Source organism: Miniopterus schreibersii (genome assembly GCF_964146895.1).
Source record: "Miniopterus schreibersii genome assembly, chromosome: 6".
NCBI lineage: Eukaryota > Metazoa > Chordata > Mammalia > Chiroptera > Miniopteridae > Miniopterus > Miniopterus schreibersii.
In genome coordinates this window covers 55,379,666-55,401,095 of record NC_138107.1, presented here as the reverse complement: position 1 = coordinate 55,401,095, position 21,430 = coordinate 55,379,666, and the positions used below count along the sequence as shown (strand labels likewise).

At 34.4% G+C, this 21,430-nt stretch overlaps 1 protein-coding gene across 1 annotated transcript in view; it reads left to right on the top strand.

The window, feature by feature from the left end:
* Positions 1 to 21,430, top strand: part of AK9 (adenylate kinase 9) — a 96,705-nt gene that overhangs the window by 42,013 nt on the left and 33,262 nt on the right. The window contains exons 18-25 of the mRNA XM_081139531.1: positions 1,601 to 1,757; positions 2,550 to 2,661; positions 6,338 to 6,414; positions 9,778 to 9,918; positions 12,081 to 12,167; positions 12,632 to 12,832; positions 13,195 to 13,316; positions 20,214 to 20,426. Of these exons, the coding sequence (XP_080995657.1) occupies positions 1,601 to 1,757; positions 2,550 to 2,661; positions 6,338 to 6,414; positions 9,778 to 9,918; positions 12,081 to 12,167; positions 12,632 to 12,832; positions 13,195 to 13,316; positions 20,214 to 20,426 (1,110 nt within the window). The remainder of the gene's footprint in view (positions 1 to 1,600; positions 1,758 to 2,549; positions 2,662 to 6,337; positions 6,415 to 9,777; positions 9,919 to 12,080; positions 12,168 to 12,631; positions 12,833 to 13,194; positions 13,317 to 20,213; positions 20,427 to 21,430) is intronic.

Sequence of the window (21,430 nt, the reverse complement as noted above, 5' to 3'; positions counted from 1 at the left end):
ATTGTTGGGGAAAACCAATTTAGAGTCTCACCTTATAAAAAATAAATTTTGTATAAATTAAATAGTTAAATGTAAAAATGGCATTTTTTAACTAGAAGAAAGTATAGTGATATTGAAATGATCTTGGAATTGTCAAGTACTTTGGGCACAATTGCAGTGGAAAAACTCTTAAAGCAAAATCTCAGTGGTAAGGATACTTAATGATTCTCTCTATATAAAAAATTATGAAAATCAAAAATTTAAGCCAAAGGTCAAATTGGGGAAAGTACTTATAATAAAATGACATTAATTTCTTAACATAAGGATTTCTTGAAAATTAAGGAAAATCTATTACCCCAGTATAAAAGCAGACAAAAGACATAAGCAGATTATTTTATCAAAGAAAAAAATACAAATGGTTAATTGAAAAATTTTAATGTTCAAGTTTCAATAAAAATATGAAAATTGAAACGAGATATAATTTCTCTATAAAGTTGGCAAAAATGTACTTAAAACATATAACAATTCATATTACTGAGGCTTTCATGATATAGTCACATAGCAGAAATGAAAATTGAGACAGACGTTTTCGAAGCAAAGTGGCACTGTGTGTGCAAAACCTTCCAAATGTTTATTACTTACTCTCTTTGACCTAAAAACATTTCTTCGAGGAATCTAACCTAAAGAAGTAAGTATTTGGACAAAGATTTATATATACAGATATTCATCACATGAGCACAATGTTCTTATAAAATTATAAACTATATAAATGTTTAACAGTAAGAGGATGATTAAACAAATTAAGATTTATTCATTTGATAAAATACTATAAAGTCATAAATTTTTTTTTCCAAAAAAATTGAGATGAGGAAACTATAAATTATATGTTGATAATGCTTTAACTTTCATATCTTTGAAACTTGGATAGTAAAAGTTTATTAATCATTTATATTTTTTCCAACTTTATTGATATATAATTGACATATAAAATTGTATTAGTTTAAGATATACAACATAATGATTTGATATATGCATATATGCAAAATGATTATCACAATAAGTTTAGTTAACATCTACTTCACACACTTTTTGTCTGTGTGTAGTGATAACTTTTAAGATCAACTCTTAGCAACTTTCAAATATACAATACAATATTGTTAGCTATAGTAACGTTGGTGTACATTGTATCCCCGGGACTTATTTATCTTATAACTGGAAGTTTATACCTTTGGAGTCCCTTCACGTATTTACCCTCTGCACCCACCTTCACCTCTGGCAGTCACCAATCTGTTCTCTGTTTCTGTGAGTTTAGTTCTTTTAAATTCCACATATAAGTGAAACCATACAGTATTTGTCTTTCTCTGTCTTATTTATTTCACTTATATTCTCTATAGCTTTTTTTAACCCTCTAATTCTCATGTTACACATTTCAAAGTGTTTAAATTTTTTTTCTAAGGACTTGCTTATAGTTTCTCTTATGAAATTAAGTTGCTTTTTTTCTTCTGAAAGTCAGAAGAACTCAGAAGATAGTTGATTAAGGCTCACAAAAAGTGATATATCAAGGTAGCATCCTTGACTTGTCTAGCTATGATGGTAATATCAGTGTGTCATTTTTTTACAGGTAGTCGAAGAAAACAAGAACAGGTTTTCTGGTGCCCCAAAATATGGGGGATGGATAGTAGACAACTGCCCTATTATAAAAGAACTGTGGACAACCTTAGTCGAGAAAGGAATTATACCAGATTTAGTAATATGTTTGTCAGATACGGAAAACAATGGTTGGTAAATATTTATCATGTAAATTTGAAAGTGATGTTTTTATTGCTGATAATACTTTTAGTTAAAATATAAACTGGAAAACTCTCCACCCTCAGCCTAGGTACACCTACCACCCCAGCAATCCATTTATGACCTAGGGGTACACAAAATTAGGCATCCATCCACCAAATAGGTAGCCAAGACAGAGTACTGGGGCACTGTGTGTTCCAGCAGGCCCTTGTAATTATTCTTTGGAGCTGGGAATTTATCAACCCCTTGCAGTCAGCACTATAATCTCTAAATGAAATATATACATAGTAGGCTGAGGGCAAAAACTGTGTATTAGTCCTTCACCTCAAATGGGACATATTAAGTACATAAATTTTAATTATTTTGTCACTTTGTACAAAGTTATAATAAAACAGTGTGGTACTGGCATAAAAACAAATGCATAGGAATAGAATAAAGAGCCCAGAAATAAACCCACATATATATGGTCAACTAATCTTTGACAAGGGGGCCAAGAATATTCTGTCATTTTGCCTTTTAGGAAAATACACTTGAAAAGAGTTTCCAGGGGGAAATATAATATCCTACATTTTTTCATGTTTTTGTTATTTATGACATGCCAATATATATCTTTAAAAGGGATTTAAAATGATCTCCTGATATTTTAAGGAATCTGGGCTCAATTTAAATAAATGCTTAAAGGAAAATGTATTTGGATATAGGCAGAATTAATTTTTATTTAATTTTCAAACTATCTCACTATATAGAGTTTCAAAATTAATATTATTTCATTTATATTTCAGGAAAATGTTTACTTAATAGGCTGTATTTAGGGAATAAGCCTGAAATCGACTCTCAGATATTTGAAAGATTATTAGATGAACTACAGAAGAAAACTGAGGAAGAAGCAGCAAGGTGAAGCCGCCTGGCCAGTGAACGGCTAACCAGCCTCTCGTGGGCTGTCAAGTATCTACTTGCAATTTATGAAATATCTTCAATATCAAAATGCTGGGCTAACTGATCCAATTCTAATGAATTCCAAGAAAAACAGTAATTTCACAAATGCTTCCAGAATCTCTAAAGTACAGAGTTATGGATGTTTTCACAGTCCTAAATCAAATTTATCCTAAATCAAATATCTACTCTCAAGAGACAGTGCAAAAAAAAAAAAAAGAACACAAGATTTTTTTTTTCTTTTTATCACAGTTATCTGTGATTTAAATAATTTTGCTAACTAGAATCCATAAATTGAAGAAATAGTATGATAGAAAGTAAATGAAAATACACTTGTATGATATGACCAAAATCCAAAGCCTGACTAAGTGCTAATAAGGAAAAGACTAGTTATTTATTATACTCACAGGTTTAACATCGAGTTTATTCTCCAGACAGGTTGCAATGAAGAAGTTTTAGGAATGTAAACATGTATCTCTTCATGACTGGGATCAAGACTAAGCTTTAATAAACTATCTAGTTCTTCAGAATGGGGACTAAAGTATAATAAGAAACAGTGACTTGATTTGCTGATTGTTCTTCCTTGCTGAAATATGCTGTTAAATACTTTAAATTTTAGGTTGTCCACTGGAATTCTCAGTCACAAAAGCCAAGACCTTTAAGAACTAAATTTCTTTATGTTAATCCACTAAACCTCCTACAATTAATAATGGCACCTCTAGGAGCTTTCTCAAATGTTATTTCCTTTTCCCCTTCAGATATTAACAATTTGAACTGGGATTAGGAGAGCTCTCTAAACTCTGGAAATTAGAAGCTGTTATCTGGGTTATCAGGGGGTTGGGGCAGATAACTGATGAGTGTGTTAGGGGACTTTTTTTCAGTGTCCATTGTTCATGTAAGTCAGCAATTTTCAACCTCTTTCATCTCATGGCACATAAACTAGTTACTAAAATTCTGTGCTACACCAAAAAATATGTTATAATTTTTGCGGATCTGAGAAAAAATAAATTAGGTAAAATGTTGATTCATTTACACCAGACAGCTATTTTGGTGTTGGCTGTTGTCATTTTTTTACGTGACATCTAAGGGAAAAGAGATCAGTGCCCCTGACTTAAATAGTCAGGTAGTGCATGTTTTAAAAAATCTTGCAGCACACCGGTTGAAAATCACTGATCTAAGTTAACCATTTTTTTAGGAATTTAACACAAAAACATACAAGGTATAATTTAGTTAGGTTAACTATTTGGAATTATTTGATATATGGAGTAAAAAGTATTATTCAGAGAATAATTACAAACTGATTACATTTATTTATAGCTTTTAAAACTTTTGTTACAAATGGAGGTACAATATTTAGGATTTAAGGGATTACCTAATTTCTTTCCAGTATATGAGAAATAGTCAAATATTTGAAAACAGATGAAAATATTGACATAAGTAAAACAAAGTTTATGCGATTTCTAGACTGAGGTCTGCTACATTTTAAGTAGTAAAAAAATATATACATCTGTAATTTTTTAAAAAGGAAAAAGACATCTCCACTTTCTCACAACTATCTACCTTCATCTTCCTTCTATCATATGGAATTTTCTGAGCTATCTTTATAATCAGTTTTTACTTATTTTGATTCTAAATTTGTATATCTTTATAAACTTCTTGATATCAAAGACTTGCCCAGATTGAAGCAGACTTTTCTGTTTCTACACGTCACCTTTTAAAATTCAGCATAAGTATTTCAAAAAATCAACTTCTTTTTCATATACTGCAGAAAATGAAATCTGAAATGGAACCAACAAAGGTCAGAGTCTCATGTAAAGGCCTTGCAAATTGACTAGGAGAGAGGTAAACTTAACAGGCTTAAGAATTTCATCTTGGGCCAAATATCTAAAGACTCCAGGAATTCTACAGCTTTTCCAGCATCAATTTCCAAATGTGCCTGTCAAATGCAGGATAATTTCTACCATCACATTAGTCTTTGACTCATCTATCTAAGCGGTTTATCGGAGTGTCTAATAACAGGCAGCAAAATTCTCCTTCATTCTTGTCAGGTCTCAGGTTCCTAGCAGCAACATACTTTATCTAGCTTTTGGATAAGGGGAGTTTCACAAAAGGGCCGTATGAACTGCCGATTCACAGTCAAAATGTGAAAGGAGTGTAGAAACAAGAAACATCTCAGAGGTCTGGACACAAACAACTCGAATTACACCAAGACTTTAGTCTGGATGGTGGGATTTGGAATATAGTAAGAGAACACCCCCTATTAACAAGAAACATACCTGTTGGGAGAAGAGGTGTGGTTATTTGAAGAGAATATATGTAACTAGATTTTCAAAGGAAGAGGGAAAGGATACAAAGAATGCTGAATGTAAGAGAATGACAGGCCTATAGAACAGTCTTAAGAAGACTGTCCCAGCCCTGGCCATTGTGGCCCAGAGTGTCAGCTCTCAAACTGAATAGTTGCAGGTTCAATTCCAGTCAAGGGCATATACCTGGGTTGCAGTTTCCATCCCCGGCCCAGCTCTCTCACATCAATGCTCTCTTGCTCTCTCCCCCTTCCTCTCCCTCCCTTCCACTCTGTCTAAAAATCAATGGAAAAAATATCCTCAGGTGAGGATTAACAACAACAAAAGACTGTCCCAGAGTTTGTTGCTAACATGAAGGGCTCTACTTTACTTACGTAGTCCCCTATTGAATACTTGGTACAGTTGTTTTTAATATTATTTTTTAAAGATGCAGTTATTTTTCAAAGAATGCAACATTCTTATACATGTTCCCTTGTGCAATAACAAGCTGATTCCTGAAGGCTAGATTCCTAGATATAGACTTTCTAGGTCAAAAATATACACAATTTCATTTTTAATAAATACTGCTTTTCTGCACCATTTTACTAACTTTTTTTATACCTGTCTTCACCATTAAGGCAGGTTTAGTGCTTCAACCCTAATGAAAAACAGATTCCCTCCAGATATTGAAGTTTCCATATTCTAAGTCTCTTTAAATTTTATTATGACTGTGTTAAAAAGAAAATAAATCAGAAAATAATTGTTTTGATTACCAAGAAAAAGTTACAAATGTTCTATTTATTCAATATAGAAAAATTTTAAATGCAAAAAAGGTCAATAAAATTGAAAACTCATAATGCCGTCATCCAGATAACTACTAACAATTTGATTAGTTTTCTTCTAGTCTTTTAATCATTGTTTATACACATTTAAAATACAAAATTAAAATTTTATTATACGTAGTTTGTTTTTATACTTTTTTCACTGAAAATTATATTGTGAACATTTCTTATTTGATCAGAAAGAAAAGATGGTACAATTTCTCTCATTTGCCTTTTCAACTTGTAGCTAGACAGTCCTGTATTCATTTTGGCAGGTTTCCTAATAAATGACCACAGCTTTTCAAAGTGCAACAGTCCAAATTTTCTTCCCAAAAAACCCCCCAAAAACCTGAAAATTAACTGACCTTAATAAGAGTAAATTAAACATTTACATTTTAAAGTAAAAATATAATGAATATTATAAACTGCTTACTCTTTATTTTTACCACTCTAAGCCTTAAATCCTATAATTTTGTGAGATGTTTGAATTTCCAAAGATAATTAAATTTTAGATTTTTATTTTTATTTTTTCAGAAAAGCCAAAGAAGAGGCATTGAGAATGGAAGAAGAACATCAAAGGCTGTTGGAAGCTATGGATGAGAAAACAAAAGGCAAACACAGATTGATTGGCTAATAATGTGTCATTTAATTTTGTATTATTGCAAGCAAATGCAGTATTTCGGTGAATTATAGACAGGGTGACCGTATTTCTTTGCCCATGAAAGTCCAAGTTTATGGCTATGATCCTGAAGTATTTATTTGACCCCCTTTCATTCTCAGCATGTTCCAATATGGATAAAAATTATATGGCCACTGGAGTAATGGATTCATAGGAAAAAGACTCCTGACACAGATACCTACTCATGTACCCTCTAAGAGGGGTACACATCAGGAGAACATGTGTAGCATGCCTTAAACCGGTTGCCCTGGTCATAGATGACATATGGCTATTGGGATTACTTGTATTAGAAGGATCCTGCAGAAGTTGACGAAACAGTCAAACTCTTACTAACCCATTGTCTTTGCACTTAAACTTCCAATCTCCATTATAAAACTTACTCTACAACTTTCTTTTAAGATTGGAGTTCTTAACCTGGAGTCCATGGATAAAATTCAGGGATCTATGGACTTGAATGAAAAAATAATTATTTTAACTAACCTTTAACTAAAATTTAGTTTTTCCTTCAACTAGTAATTCATATAGGCAACAAACCACAATAGTATTAGTGATAATTTAACTTTGTCACCAATAGAAATGAAGATATCACATTACAATTTATATATCTTGTTAATGCTTATCCCTGTTCCCAAATTATGGTAGTTATTAAACCACCTGCTGGTTCTTGTTTAATACATTAGTAAAGATGCACAATTTTCTTACAGCACAAGTTTGTTTTTGAGGTCTTGATGACTGTATTTCAATATAATTGGCTTCTTACATATTTTACTTTATGAGATTGATAGCATTATTATAAAAAGGGGTCCACGAGTTTTATCAGACAGCCAAAGAGGTCGATGGCTCAGAAGAGTAAAGAGTATGTTTCAGTTTTCCATTGCTGTGCAAAAAGCCACCCCAAAACTGTAAAACAACCCCCATTTTTATTATGTACAAATTGTGTGGATCAGGAATTCGGGCAGGCTTATCTCTGCTCCCTAAGGACCTCTTTCTGACTTAAGTAGCCACCTTGGAGGTGCATCCTCTGGCCCCACCCAAGCCTTCAGCTAACTGTGGCCCTGATTAACATCTTCATGATGACTTCATGAGAGACCCAGAGCCAGAACCATCAGTAAGCCACTTCCAAATTCCTGACCCCAGAAATTACACGGATAATATGTGATTATTGTTGTTTTAACCACAGTTTCAGGTAATTTATTATGAAGTAATAGATAACTATACGACACGTATTTAGTTAAAATCCCAGATAGTAAAGGATCTTAGAACACTTTTCAATCATTCCTGACTTATATAGTATTCACATTATCCACTAGGGTTCTAGAAAAAAGTATTAGAACTTTTTACTTTTTTTTTAACCAAAAGAGACCATTTAGTTGAAGACATTTTGAGTTTTGGGTGTAGAGTACATATAACTTCATCCCAAACCCTAGTAGGTTTCAGCAAATTCTGTTCCTTCCTCTTGTGTATCACCATAAAATTCTCCATATAACACCAAAGGTTCACCACATTCTAACTCACGTATTTGGAAGCTACAGGCTCTGCAATCCTGGTCAGACCTTGAGATATAAGGACACTTCAGGATGCTTTTCTCTGGTGACTTAATCACCCAGATTTAGATTAAAATTCGGGTACCAGAGGTATCACACCAGTAGAATGTGATTGTTGGAAGGTACTCACTGAGAGGAAGGAATTCCCACAAGAATCCAGAAATCAAGTTCCTTTATTTTTCACATCATCTTGACAAAGATATTACCTTGTTTTTCAGTCAATTTCATAAATATAGTGAAGGAATTGGGAAGATGGATTTTCTGATTCCACCATTCACCCCTTCTTCTTCCTGAAAGATGTCCATGCATATATTTCTGATAATGGTCATCAGCAACTACAGAAAATTTGAAATTATGCTTTTTAAATTTCTATTTAACATATTGATTAACATATTCTATTATTCATTATTAGCTATAAGAAAATATTGAGTCTAGCCCAGTGCTGCATAACACAAGCCACATATGTAACTTTAAATTTTCTAGTAGCCACATAAGTAAAAAAGAAACAGGTTAAATGAATTATATTTTATTTAATATGCTATATGCAAAATACTATTTTGGCATGAATGCAAAATTTGTTGGAATAGTTTAGATTCAATTTTTTAATACATTTTTTTAAAGATTTTTTATTGATTTTTAGAGAGAGAGGAAGGGAGAGGGAGAGAGAAAGAGAAACATCAATGTGATGGACATGGACAACAGTGTGATGATTCCCAGCAGGAGTTGGGTGGGTGGAGGTGGAAGAGGGCATAGAGGGGATAAATAGTGATGGGAAAAATAAAATTTTGAAAAAGAGAGAAAGAAACATCAATGGGAAAGCGAAACGTCACAACCCAGGTATATGCCCTGACTGTGAATCTACCTGGCAACATTTTGATGCACAGGACAACGCCCAACCAACTGAGCCACAACAACCAGGACTACATTCAATTTTTTATACTAAATCTTTGAAATCCATTGTGTATGTTATGCTTATTTCACATCTTAGTTTGGACTAGCCACATTTTAAGGGCTCAATAGCCACATCTTGCAGTGGCTGCATATCAGACAGTGCAGTTCTAGCCATTCCCTTATTGAATGGACATTTGAGCTGTTTCTAACTTTTTACTGTTATAATATTTGGGGCTGCTATCCATTTCCTGTTTTAAATGAACTCTTAGGCTGGTGTTTCTGTAGCACTCTGAGTATATGACTATAATCCTTTACTACTACGTTTTAATAGGTAAAGTACATAGAAAATGTGTCTCTCTCCCTCATTAAACCCCGTGCTCCAAGAAGGCAGGAGAACACTCTCTTTTTTAAAAAAATTATTGTTGAAAGTATTCCAGATGTCCCCTTTTTTCCTCCATTGATCCCCTCCACCCTGCATCTACCACTACCTCCCAGCCTTCCCCATACTATTGTCTGTGTCCATGGATTATGCATATAAGTTCTTTGATTAATCTCTCCCCACCCACTCCCCTATCCCCTCCTTCCCTCTAAGATTTGACAGTCTGTTCCATGCTGCTGTGCCTCTGGATCTATTTTGTTCATTATATTCCACATATGAGTGAGATCATGTGATCCTTATCTTTCTCTGACTGGCTTATTTCACTTAGCATAATACTCTCCAGTTCCTTTCCATCCATGCTGCAGGGGACCACTCTTTATTCTTTGTTTGGGTCTCAGCACTTATCAGAGTGCCTAGCACCCAATTAATATTTACTGACCTAATTTGAATGATAATTTATTTCTTCTCACTTTTTTCCTAGAAGCTGAAGAGGCTGACCTTGAAGCTTATGAGGAGCTTGAAGGTGAGGATGCTGATGTTCCTGAGGCCCTTGAGGAGGCTGGGGGATTCTTACCTGAGGAGCCTGAAGTGTCCGAGGTTCCTGAAGCAGAATCTGAATCAGGTTAGACTTTGTTGACAGCCACATCCTTAATTCTACTCATGTCCATTGGTGTGTTTGTGTGTGCATATGTGTGTATATGTTAAGAAAATAAAAACAGGCTAAAAATGGAGAGATGAGCCCCCAGAGAACAGCCATTTATTCCAAATCCCATGGTTTGAAGTGCTGTAGGAAAGCCGATGCTGCTTTATCCCATCCTGGTACTCAGGAACAGGGCTGCCTATGTCATTTGTGGGACATGTTGTTCAAAAAGCAGGAAAGAAGTTCCATTAAAGGTACTAAAATATAAAGCTTTTGTTTCCTTCCATAATCTCTCTCAACTTGTCATGGATTGATTTTTATTTGCTATTTAATGTCATTCTAAGTAAAGAAAAATTAAACATTTGAATTTTTAGCATGAATTTTACAATTCATCTTTATATTGTGCAAGGCCATTTTTAAATGAAAATCTAAGAGCATTTAACTCATATGCAAAATCACTGAAATTAACACAATTCATATTTGGCAGCTCATACATACATATGTAGTTCATTCTTACCAGAATACTGATAAGTTTTGTGCACAAAACTAACTCAGCTTTTTATTTCACTTCTTAATATGCACATATTCTTCCAACACTCTCTACCTTTGACTTCTATGTCATCATTTTCAACGTAAGTGTTTAGCTACTATAGGAAAGTGACATGAGTAAGAAGGGCTATGATTGGGTTCCTTGGTCATTCATGTCTCTCTGAATGCTCTCACCTTCTTTCTGTATCTGAAGCAAGTTCTAGTCAAAGGGAAAACATGATCTCTCAGGTCTGTCAGCATCTTCCCCTGCCTGCCTCCAGCACTCAGTCACACTTACTCCCGCACATCATAGGTCCCCAGGAATTCGATGCTCATGATGGGGCATCAGGAACTCTCACGGGAATGGGATGGCAAGGACTGGCTAACACATATTGTGCATACCTCTGCTCATATGTGTGCTCTGTTGTCCCATGGGAGCTCCTTTGGATTTGTTTACAAAACAAAGTTCAAAGATAAAATTATTAAGAATTTCAAATTGACAACCAAAGTACATTAAACTGTGAGGCCATTCTGAGAGAGAGACTGTACAACTGCACAGGTCACACAGCCATGGAGCCAGCCCTGCTGCAGAGGTGCAGTTTAGGGGGTAGGGGCAGGACAAGAAGGAGTCTTTGGGCAATGAAAGTCCCCCTCAAGACTGGAGAGTGGGCTTAAAGCAGCAAGACAGAGTACCCAGCATGGTGGGAGTGAGGCTCACAAATAGGCTTCTAAGCTCAGTGTTGAATAAGAAGCTAATGCTGTGAACTAAAGGTCTTCAAATACCTGGCAGCCAAATCCAGCCTGCTGTCAGCTGGAAAGAGACCCAGGACTATGGGGAATTTTTACAGTGAGAAATCTCAAGTTCAACATAGATAATTTTTACTAGAGGGGTTGACATTAGCTTTATGGGGCAGTAAGTTTAAAATCATATCCCTTGCGCCCAACAGAGAAGCTAGCAGGATGAAATACTCAATTTCCTTTTAAAAGTCCCACACCTCTATTGACTTGTGCTCCCACCCAGAAAATTCAGTATTTTCTTCAGTACCTAAACAGTTAGGCTAACTATTCTCCCATCCACCTACCTTTTGCAAGAAGACAGGCCATAAAATACCAAATATAAATAAATAAAAGAAACAGACATCCATTAAATATGACACATCAAACATATCCCCAGAGTTCTAGTATCCACAGTGTCTCACATTAGTATTTACTAATGTAACAGGTCTAAGGGACAATTTAGTTTTATTGCCTTTCATCTCCTTACTGTTTCTCCCAGGGAACCTCCTTTGGATGTTCTGAAGTCAGCCTCCTACTCCATTTAGGGTCAGTTCTAGCTCATTTCCGTAAATAGGATTATTATAAGTTAGAATTGTATGTACTGTGTGTCAGTTATTATTTTGGTCATTGTCCTTTAGTATATTTAAGAATATTCTTCATTTTCTGCCTCATACTATTAAGTATTTTTATGCCATACTTTACCTAATAAGAACTGTATTTTCAATTAGATATAGTATATACAATTTAAACTGTGTTTTGAAATTTTCTTTGTGTCAAAACTTTCATAAAGAAACAATGTTTTAAAATGCAAACACTAACTATTAGATTTCTTTTCTAAGCATTTGAGCCTCCTGAGGAAACTACAGTTGGAACAGAAATTCCAAAAGAATCCAAAGAAGGCCTGGAAACTCAATTATCTCAAACAGGTTAGCTTATAAAATAAAAGTAGTGCATAAAAGTGCTTTTCATATTCTAGTCCCTTATTTTAGGCATAGTACCAACTTCCTACCTATTTATTTTTACATTATATGCCAGTTGACGTGTTATGTTTATTTAGCTTATTACATTAAAAGTGTATCTAGCCAGCTTATAACACTGTTTTTCATCAAATTTTATTTTATACATTTTATTAATAGTTAAAGTTGCCATATGAAATACATAGTAATTATCCAAATAATTTTATTAATAGATAATTCATCTATAGCCAATACAAGGAATGGAGCATAATTAAAATATAAATTTATAAATGTACACTATTGCTGAGAACAATATGTTTATTTCTTTCATATGTTTTAAAAATATTATAAAGTATAAATTATTTTGGCAGTATGGGTCAAGGTACCATGTTTGAAGCCTGTTTTTTTTCTTTTCTTTAACCTTCATTCAAAAGTTGTATTACCTGAATTTCCTGAAGATGCTTATCCTGATGTTCCTGAAATGGAACCATTTAAAGAGAAGATTAAATCTTTCACCTCCAACTGGAAATCTCTGGAAACAGCAATCACTGAATCTTTCCTTCAAATTTTCAAGTTGGAGATTGCTGGCAAAACTCCGGAGGAACTACTTCAAAAAGCAATTGAGACTATGGAAAGTAAGGGCTGGAATCCTAACACTTACTGTCAAGAACAGGTGGTAGTATTAAAAGCACTGTGCAATTTTAAAGCCTGTCTTGATGGTCTATAAAGGAAAACATTCAACAGATCGAGCGCTGATGTTTAAAATATTTAACAACTCTCATAGGGCAGGCACCCATTAATCAGAAAAGCTGTGGGGCACAAACAGCACCAGCCAAACTGGCCAGTTGCTGCTTAAAAAATTCTGAAGGCCAATTTGCATATACATTTAAACTAAGCGATCAGTCACTACGATTAATTTTACTAATCTTTCACTACTGTAATATATGCTAATACCATTATTTTCCCAAGTGTTTCTTTCTTTCTTTCTTTTTAACAGAACCTTTCCAGTATGCTAGGTGGGAGTTCAGTATAGAAGATTATGAAGAAGAAACAGAAGACTTTCAGGCTGAAGCAGAGGTTGAAGAGGAGCTGGAAGAGGAAGAAGAGGAAGAGGAAGAGGTATGAGTCTTCTATTACTGCTCCTTCACGTTGCCACATCATTGAAAGTGCACATATCCTGAGTGGTAATTCGCACTCTTGGACCCCAGGAAAACAAGCAGGCTCCCTCAATTTTACACATAAACATTTTCAACACACTGCCTCCAGCCCAGCTTCCCTTGATCCCTGAAATGCCAGGGCTGCTTAAACAGTATGTTACACCCATGAAAAAAGAAAAGGGAAATCTTTTACATTTTTTTCATGGAAAAAGCTATAGATATTAGAGACAGAAATAATTTATAAATTTAACAGAAGTTGGTGTTTTATGTAAAATACAGCAATGGCACCTTTGAGAGGCTACTTGCATGATACTAACAAGTGGTATTTTCAAACGGGAACAACTCATTTTAGGCACCAGCCTACTCCCTTGTCATGAGAATTTTTATACCAATTCTCAGTTGATAGCCACCCAATTTAGGCATCTATCAATAATAAAATAGGAAGTGATTTTTTTTTTCAAATGTTGGGCTTTATGACGGAAACAAAATGATGTAATAAGTTAGATAAACATACAGTTGTAATTAAGCTAAACCCAAATATATGTGTGTCAAACAGCAGATGTCATGCCGTGTGTCTATGACAGCAACTTTCAGTGCTTCAGCACTAAGGAGCTGCCAAGACCCTCAGTCGGGGCCTAACAGATGTGGGTTCTGTCCCGCCTGTATTCAGATTCTCTTCTTGCAGAATCATCCTTCTTCTGTTCTTCTGTGTCCTGTTCTGTTTTGCGAGAGAATGTCTCTCTCTTGTGTCAGCAGAGAATTCTCAGGCTATTTCTAATCAAAACGTCTATTTTTAAGCACAGTCTTCATTGATAAGTGTCCTTTCCTCACTTCCACTCTTCCTAATTTACTAAACACAAATCAGTTTTTCCTGTTGTATTAGTTTCCTAAGGCTGCCATAAGAAAGTGCCTCAAACTGGAAGGCTTAAAATAACAAAAATTAATTCTCTCATGGTCTCGAGGCCAGAATTCTGAAATCAAAGTGTCAGTAGGGCCATGCTCCCTCTAAGGCTCTAGGGAAAATCTTTCTTTTCCTGTTCCAGCCTCTGATGGCTCCAGATAATACATTGCTTGTGGCTGCTTAACTCCACTCTCTGCCTCTCTCTGTACATGACCTTCTCCTCTTTGCCTTCTCCTCTCTTAGAAGGACATTCGTCATTGGATTTAGGAACCACCTGGATAATAAACTGTAAATATCATCTTGAGATCCTTAATTACGTCTGCAAAGTTGCTTTTTTCAAACAAGTCAGATATGGCGTCCAGGAGTTCTTACAAATTTTGATCTAGGAGGAAAAAGAACACTCTATCCTGACATCTGTCTGGAAAAATAGAAATAAAGAACTTTGCTTCTCCCATCTCAGTCAGTTTCCCTGACTAATCATAACTAGAGGACTTAGTATGTGGCTGAGCCAGCCTTGGTAACATGCCCACCCAATGACTGTGGGGCAGGGAGTTACTGTAATTGTCTGCTCCGTTTGAGTTCATTGGAATGTGTAAGAAGCAGTTCTCCATGGGAAGAGGGAGAAAGGTTATATTACTAGAAAAATGGGGAAAGGTGCTATACAGACAAAAGCAAAAGATATACACCACATCATAAGAAAAATTCTGGGAAGATATGTACTAAAATCTCAACAGTCATTCTGGAGAAGATGGAGTAAAGGGGATTGAATTTACCTTCTAGCCTGAAAACAACTGAAAAACAAGTTAAAATATATGAAACAGTTTTTAACACATTGACATGAGACAGTGAAGCACAGTGGTCCCAGAGAGATGGGAAACAAATGAGGTGCACCCTACCATTTCCCCAGCTTAATATCTATAAGATCATGTACCTTGTCCAGGCCATGGTCCGGGGAGGCAGAGCCTGGCAGACTCCTTTATTAGAGGAAATAGAGCAGAGAATCCCAGGGCACCAAAGCAGCTAGAGTTCACAGGGAAAAGACCAGAAAGGAAAGAAGTGCACAGAGGGAAAACTCCAGAGATCTTCAGAGCAGAGGACTGATCAGCTTTGCCCGTTAGAAAACTATTCTGAGCCAGTGGAAGTACCACCTGATGAGATTAGAGGGACCAGTACTTAGGTCTCACACAAGGCCAGAAATAATGTCTATTCCCACCAACCACTGGGTAGTACTAAAAAGGGTCCAAGCCTCAGGAATGAAGGTAATTAAACCTGGAAGGTATGCAGCAAAACAATAAATAAAATAAAAGGAACTGCTGATACATGCAACAATCTGGATGAATCTCAAAATAATTATGCTAAGAGAAAGAACCCAGACAAAAGAGAAAACATACTCTATCATTACATTTGTATAAAATTCTAGAAAATGCAATCTAATTATAGTGACAGAAAACACAGCAGTGGTTGCCGGGGGATGGGGCAAATAGGAGGCAAACAGGGTCTGGAAAGAGGCATGAAAATTTGTGGTATTGATGAATATATTCATTATCTTTATTGTGATGATGGTTTCACAGATAAACACACATGTCAAAACTTATCAAATAACACAGTTTAAATATGTACAGTGTTTTAATGTCAGTTATACTTCAATAAAGCTGTTAAAGGTATTAATGGTGGTTATAACCATCATTGTCTCTGAATGATGGACATATAAGTAATTTTTATTTTTTAAATTCTTGCCTCTCCTTCATTTCTTCTTTTTTCTCCTTCCACAATACCTATTACTGGTTAGGTCTCTTGGATCTATCCTTCAAATATCTTATCTTTTTCCTCATATTTTCCATCTTTTTATATTTTGTTAACACTTGAAGATTAGTCTTCCTAATCTTCTAATATAGACATCATTAGGGTTTCTAGAGTGGTATATTTGCTACTGCTGCTGTAACAAATTACTACAAGGTTGTTGGCTTAAAATCAAATTATTGTACAGCTCTCAAGGTTGGGAGTCTGATTTTAGGGCTAAAATCAGCACTGACAGTGCTATGTTCCTCCCTCAAAGAAGAATCCTTTTTCTCCCTTTTCCAGCCTCTGGAGGCCACCTGCATTCTTTGGTTCATGGCCTCTTCCTCCATCTTCAAAGCACATCACTTCAACTTCTGCTGTCCGTCATCTCATGTCTTTCTGCCTTTGATCTTCTTGCCTCCCTAGCACAAGGACCCTTATGAATACATTAGACCCCCTGGATATTTTTCCCAACTCAAAATCTTTAATCACACACGTGAGGTAATATTATCACAGGTTCTGGAAATCTCTTTTGCGGGGGAAGGGAGGACATTATTATGTCTACCACCATGGTCACTCTCTTCTTCAGCTCATTTACATATTTTGTTGGTCTTTGTGAACTCTTTCTAGTGGTTAGTTGAATTTTTATAAATGCGTTCATTATTTTTCTACCCAGAGATTGGGTTTCTTCCATCTCTGTGTTGCAGACTTTATGATCTGTTTGATCTAACTGCTCTTTCAGTCTGCTAGTCTCCCTTAGCCTATGGGTGCCAACAACAAAAACAATAAAGGAGAATAAATGGCATTCTGAATATCAATAAAAATAGAACTCAAGGAGAAATGCATTAAAACAACAAAAAAAGATGCTTTGTACTGTCAAAGATAAGCAAATTGGCACTAAAGTGGTAAGGACCTTTTAATCAGTAATAACTATTGAAATAGGAAAAGGAGCCCATTGTGAACTGAAATCAACTCTGGTTGAGTTGAATGGACATACAGAAATGAAAGGGAGAATTAGGGGGTAGGGAGGGCACCAAGCAGGAAGCCCATAGAGTTAGGAAAATGGAAAATTGCAAAAGGTTGGTCAGTCAGTGTAAAAAGCAGTTGGACCAGCTGTGTCTGCTGGCTGGCAATTATAGAAGTCAGAATTCTGTCCTCACACAGGGACTGGGAGACTGCCCTCAGATGTTGACCGAACAAACAGTAACATTTTTTTAGCAGCCTTGAGTTTTCTCAGGCAGGCACTGAGAGGAGGTAGTAGAGTCATCTTAGGGATGTGGCCTTGACCTGTTGGAAACTATTAGCATTTATTAAAGTCTTTTAAATTTTTTTCCAGGTTTATTGAGAAATAATTAACATAACATTGTGTAACTTAAAAGTGTACAACATGATGATTTGATATTCTTATATGTTACAAAATAATCGCCATAATAAAACTAGTTAACACATCCATCACCTCACATAATTACAATTTTTTTGTGTGTGGTGAGAACATTTAAGATCTACTCTTTTAGCAACTTTCAAGTATACAGTACATTATTGTTAATGATAGTCACCATGCGGTACATCAGATCCCCAGAATTTATTAATCTTATAACTGTAAATTTTACCCTTTGACCAACATCCTCTCCATTTCCCCGTGCCCCCAGCCCCTAGCAATTACCATTTTATTCTCTGTTTCTATGAGTTTGACTTTTTAAAAAATTCTACATATAAGTGAGATCATACAGTATTTATCTTTATATGACTTATTTCATTCAGTATAATGCCCGTAAGGACCATCCATGTTGTTGCAAGTGGCAGGATTTCCTTTTTTTAATGACTGAATAATATTCCATTGTGTCTGTGTGTGTGTGTGTGTATATATATATATACATATATATATGTATATATACAGTTTTTTTATCCATTCACCTGTCAGTGTTCAAGTCTACATCTATAAAGAATGAACATTCTCTTTAGTACTCATGTAGTAGTTCAGAAAGAAAATCACAATAAATTTTAAAAAGTAGAAATCTTACATATTACAGTCTCTGATCACAATACAATAAAACAAAAAATTAACCCCCGAAGGATAGTACTTCCCCACTCCCCCAATATAAACACTCCAAATTTAAAAAATATATACACATAGTTTCTTTCTAAATGCTAATGAGTTAAATAAGAAATCAAAAATGAAACTATAGCCTATTTAAACATTAATGATAATTAAAAGATCACATACAAAAACTTTGTTGCATGGCAGAAGTGGAAATTAGATAAAAAACAATACCCAATAAAATTTGAATTTCAGATAAATGAGCAATTTTTTATGTAAGGTACATGCTTATATGTGGTACATTGTAAAACCTTATTTTTTATCTGAAATTCAAATATAACTGGAGAGCCTGCTTTTTTATTTGCTCAGTCTGGCAACCCTACTTTAAGTACATTTGTTGAAAAACAAGAAAGACTAGAAAAATTAATTAAACATTTAATCCAAGAACCTGGAAAAAAGCACAACAAAATAAAGTAGAAAGCCAGAAGATTAAAGGCAAAAGTTAATGAAATAGAAAAACAAGAGCAAATAAAAATAGTATACCTAATTTCAAAAAATGAAAAATTGGTTCACTGACAAGAGCAATAAAATAGACAAATTTCTGTCAAGTTGAATCAGGTGAAAAGAAAAAGCAAAAAATAACACTTGAAACAGAAATGTACCATATATAATCAGGTAAAAAAGAAGGTTATTTTAAATTACAGTAACTTTATAATAATAAATTAACTTTAAAATCAAGATGAAACAGATTTTCAAAATATGAAGCACTAAAATATGCTTTGGAAGAAAGATAAAAGCTGAACAAACAAAAATAACAGGAGTTTTAGGTGATTTCTAATATACTTTTGTTGATTAGATAATTCCTATGATGTTTAAAGCCATCCACATCATAGAAAAAGATCAGAACTCTCCAGTTCATTATGAAGCTTGCATAACCCTGATAAAAAATTAAACAAGAGTGGTACAAGATAACAGTCACAGATGTAAAGTACAGCATGAGAAATACAGTAAATAATATTGTAATACCTATGTATGGTGTCAGGTGGGTACTAGACTTATTGGGGTGATCACTTTGTAAGTTATATAAGTGTCTAATCACTATGTTATACATCTGAAATGAATATAATATTGTATGTCAACTGTAATTGGAAAAAATAACTTTTAAAATAAAATTTTAAAAAATAATAATTTTTAATTAGTCTCATTTTTGCACCTTTACCAAAAGTTGTTCATTATATCTTGCTTTAGAGGGGGAAAATGAGGCATGTAATAAAATAATCATGTACAGTTCATTGGTATTTTAAAAAATAATGTATTTGTGCCTAAGTATATGTCTAATTTGTATGTATATTGGTAGGATATACTTAGAAAAAAGAGTCTGGAAAGATACACATAAAACCATTAAGACTGTTAATATAACATTGGAAGGAAGAAGCTGAGAGAAAATTTTTATTCTTTATGCATTGTGGTGTGTTTTGAATAATTTTACAATAAGCATGGATTTTATAACACAGAAAATTATTTTTAAATGTACTTCCATTGCTTAAATAAATTGCAAGAATCCTTAAAGGACTCTACACAGTTTCTTTATTTTTTCATAAATGAAAATATGTTACACATTTCCAATGGAATGAAATAAAATATTTCCAAACAAATTTTTTTCATTATTTATATTGAGTTTATTGGAGTGATTACATATCCACTTAGTAGGAAACATAGCAAATCCTAAAACATGTCCCATCTCATTTTCAATGAGTAAGAAGTTGTGACCCTGACTCAGCTTTCAACATCTTAATTTTATTTCAGAAACTGATTCTGCACCAGAGGCACATCCTGGGGTTTTCATTATGCCTATGTCTGTAGAGGGCTAGGGACACCTTGATTCTCAGTGCTGTTTTATTTTCTTTATGAAAATAAAGAAGCTTGAGATGTGAACTTTGAGGAATTTGAGAAACTGATTTGTTAATTAATTCATTCATTAATTAAAAGGCCAGTATAAGAACTGGCCATTACAAATTATTTTAAAGATGAATTGTTATGGATTAAATATTATTCATGAGACATTATTTTTTAATTCCTTCTTTAATATTGCATCAAAATACTCTTTAAAATATTCTCCAAATGTTAAATAATATTTCTAGAATGAAGATAGAGTGAAAGAAAAGAAAAGGCATTTCGGAGACTCAAAGCACTTTTGTCCAGTGGTTCTCAAAGAAAACTTCGTTCTTCAACCAGGCAACCCAGAAGAAGCAGCTAAATATCGAGAAAAAGTGTACTACTTTTCAAGTTCTGAGGCTAAAGATAAATTTTTGAATCATCCTCAGGAGTATGTGGCTCACAATGAACCATTAAAGGTAAAAGCTATATTCCTATCCTAATGATTGCTCTTGTGTACTTTTTTTAGGAACTTATTACATCCTTACTTCTTTATCACCTTTGGAACAGTTTCCTACCTTCTTTAAAAAGTATTTATTAAAGCCAAACACAAAAGAACAAATAGTGTATAATTCGACTTAAAAAGGTACCTAGAATATGTAAATTCATAGGGACAAGAAAATAAGCGGTTTCCAGACGCTGGGAAGAAGGGAAAATAGAAGTTGCTGTTTCATGGGTACAGAGTTCCAGTCTGGGGTAATAAAAAAGTTCTGGAGAGAGAGTGGTGATGGTTGCACAACATTGTGAATGTACATAATGCCACTGAATTGTACACTTAAAAATGGTTAAAATGGTTTTATGTTATGTCTATTTTACCACATGTGGCAATACTTTATTCATTTTTTTAAAGAGTTTGACTTGTTTTTTTAAAATACATCTTTATTGATTTCAGAGAGAGGAAAGGAGAGGGAGAGAAAGATAGAAACATCAGTGATGAGAGAGTCTACAACCCGGGCATGTGCCCTGATCGGGAATCAAACCCCGATCGCCTGGATCTCAGGTCGACACTCAACCGCTGAGCCACGCCCGGCTGGGCCTTTATTCATTTTTTAAAACAAAGCACACACATAGCGATACCAGCTTTAGACAAGTCTTCATATTTATGTTTTACTTCTTCATCCACTTCGGCATGGATGTATATTCTTTCTAGAGTATATAATATTTTGTAGTCTTTTTTCTCTTAACATTTTATCATAGAAAGTTTATGCATTTCTACATAGATCTCATAATGGTTTTGACATAACATTTTAATATAATTTGTTAGACTTATCATGCTAAAAATGTATCTTTTCATTCTTTTTAAATTAAAACAAAACAAATTGTTTTATTAAATGCCTTTTGGCACATGAGATCAAGGTGGCTTATGATTGTTAATGCTCCCTGAGAACCATTGTTGATGCAATGCCTCATGTTAATTGATATG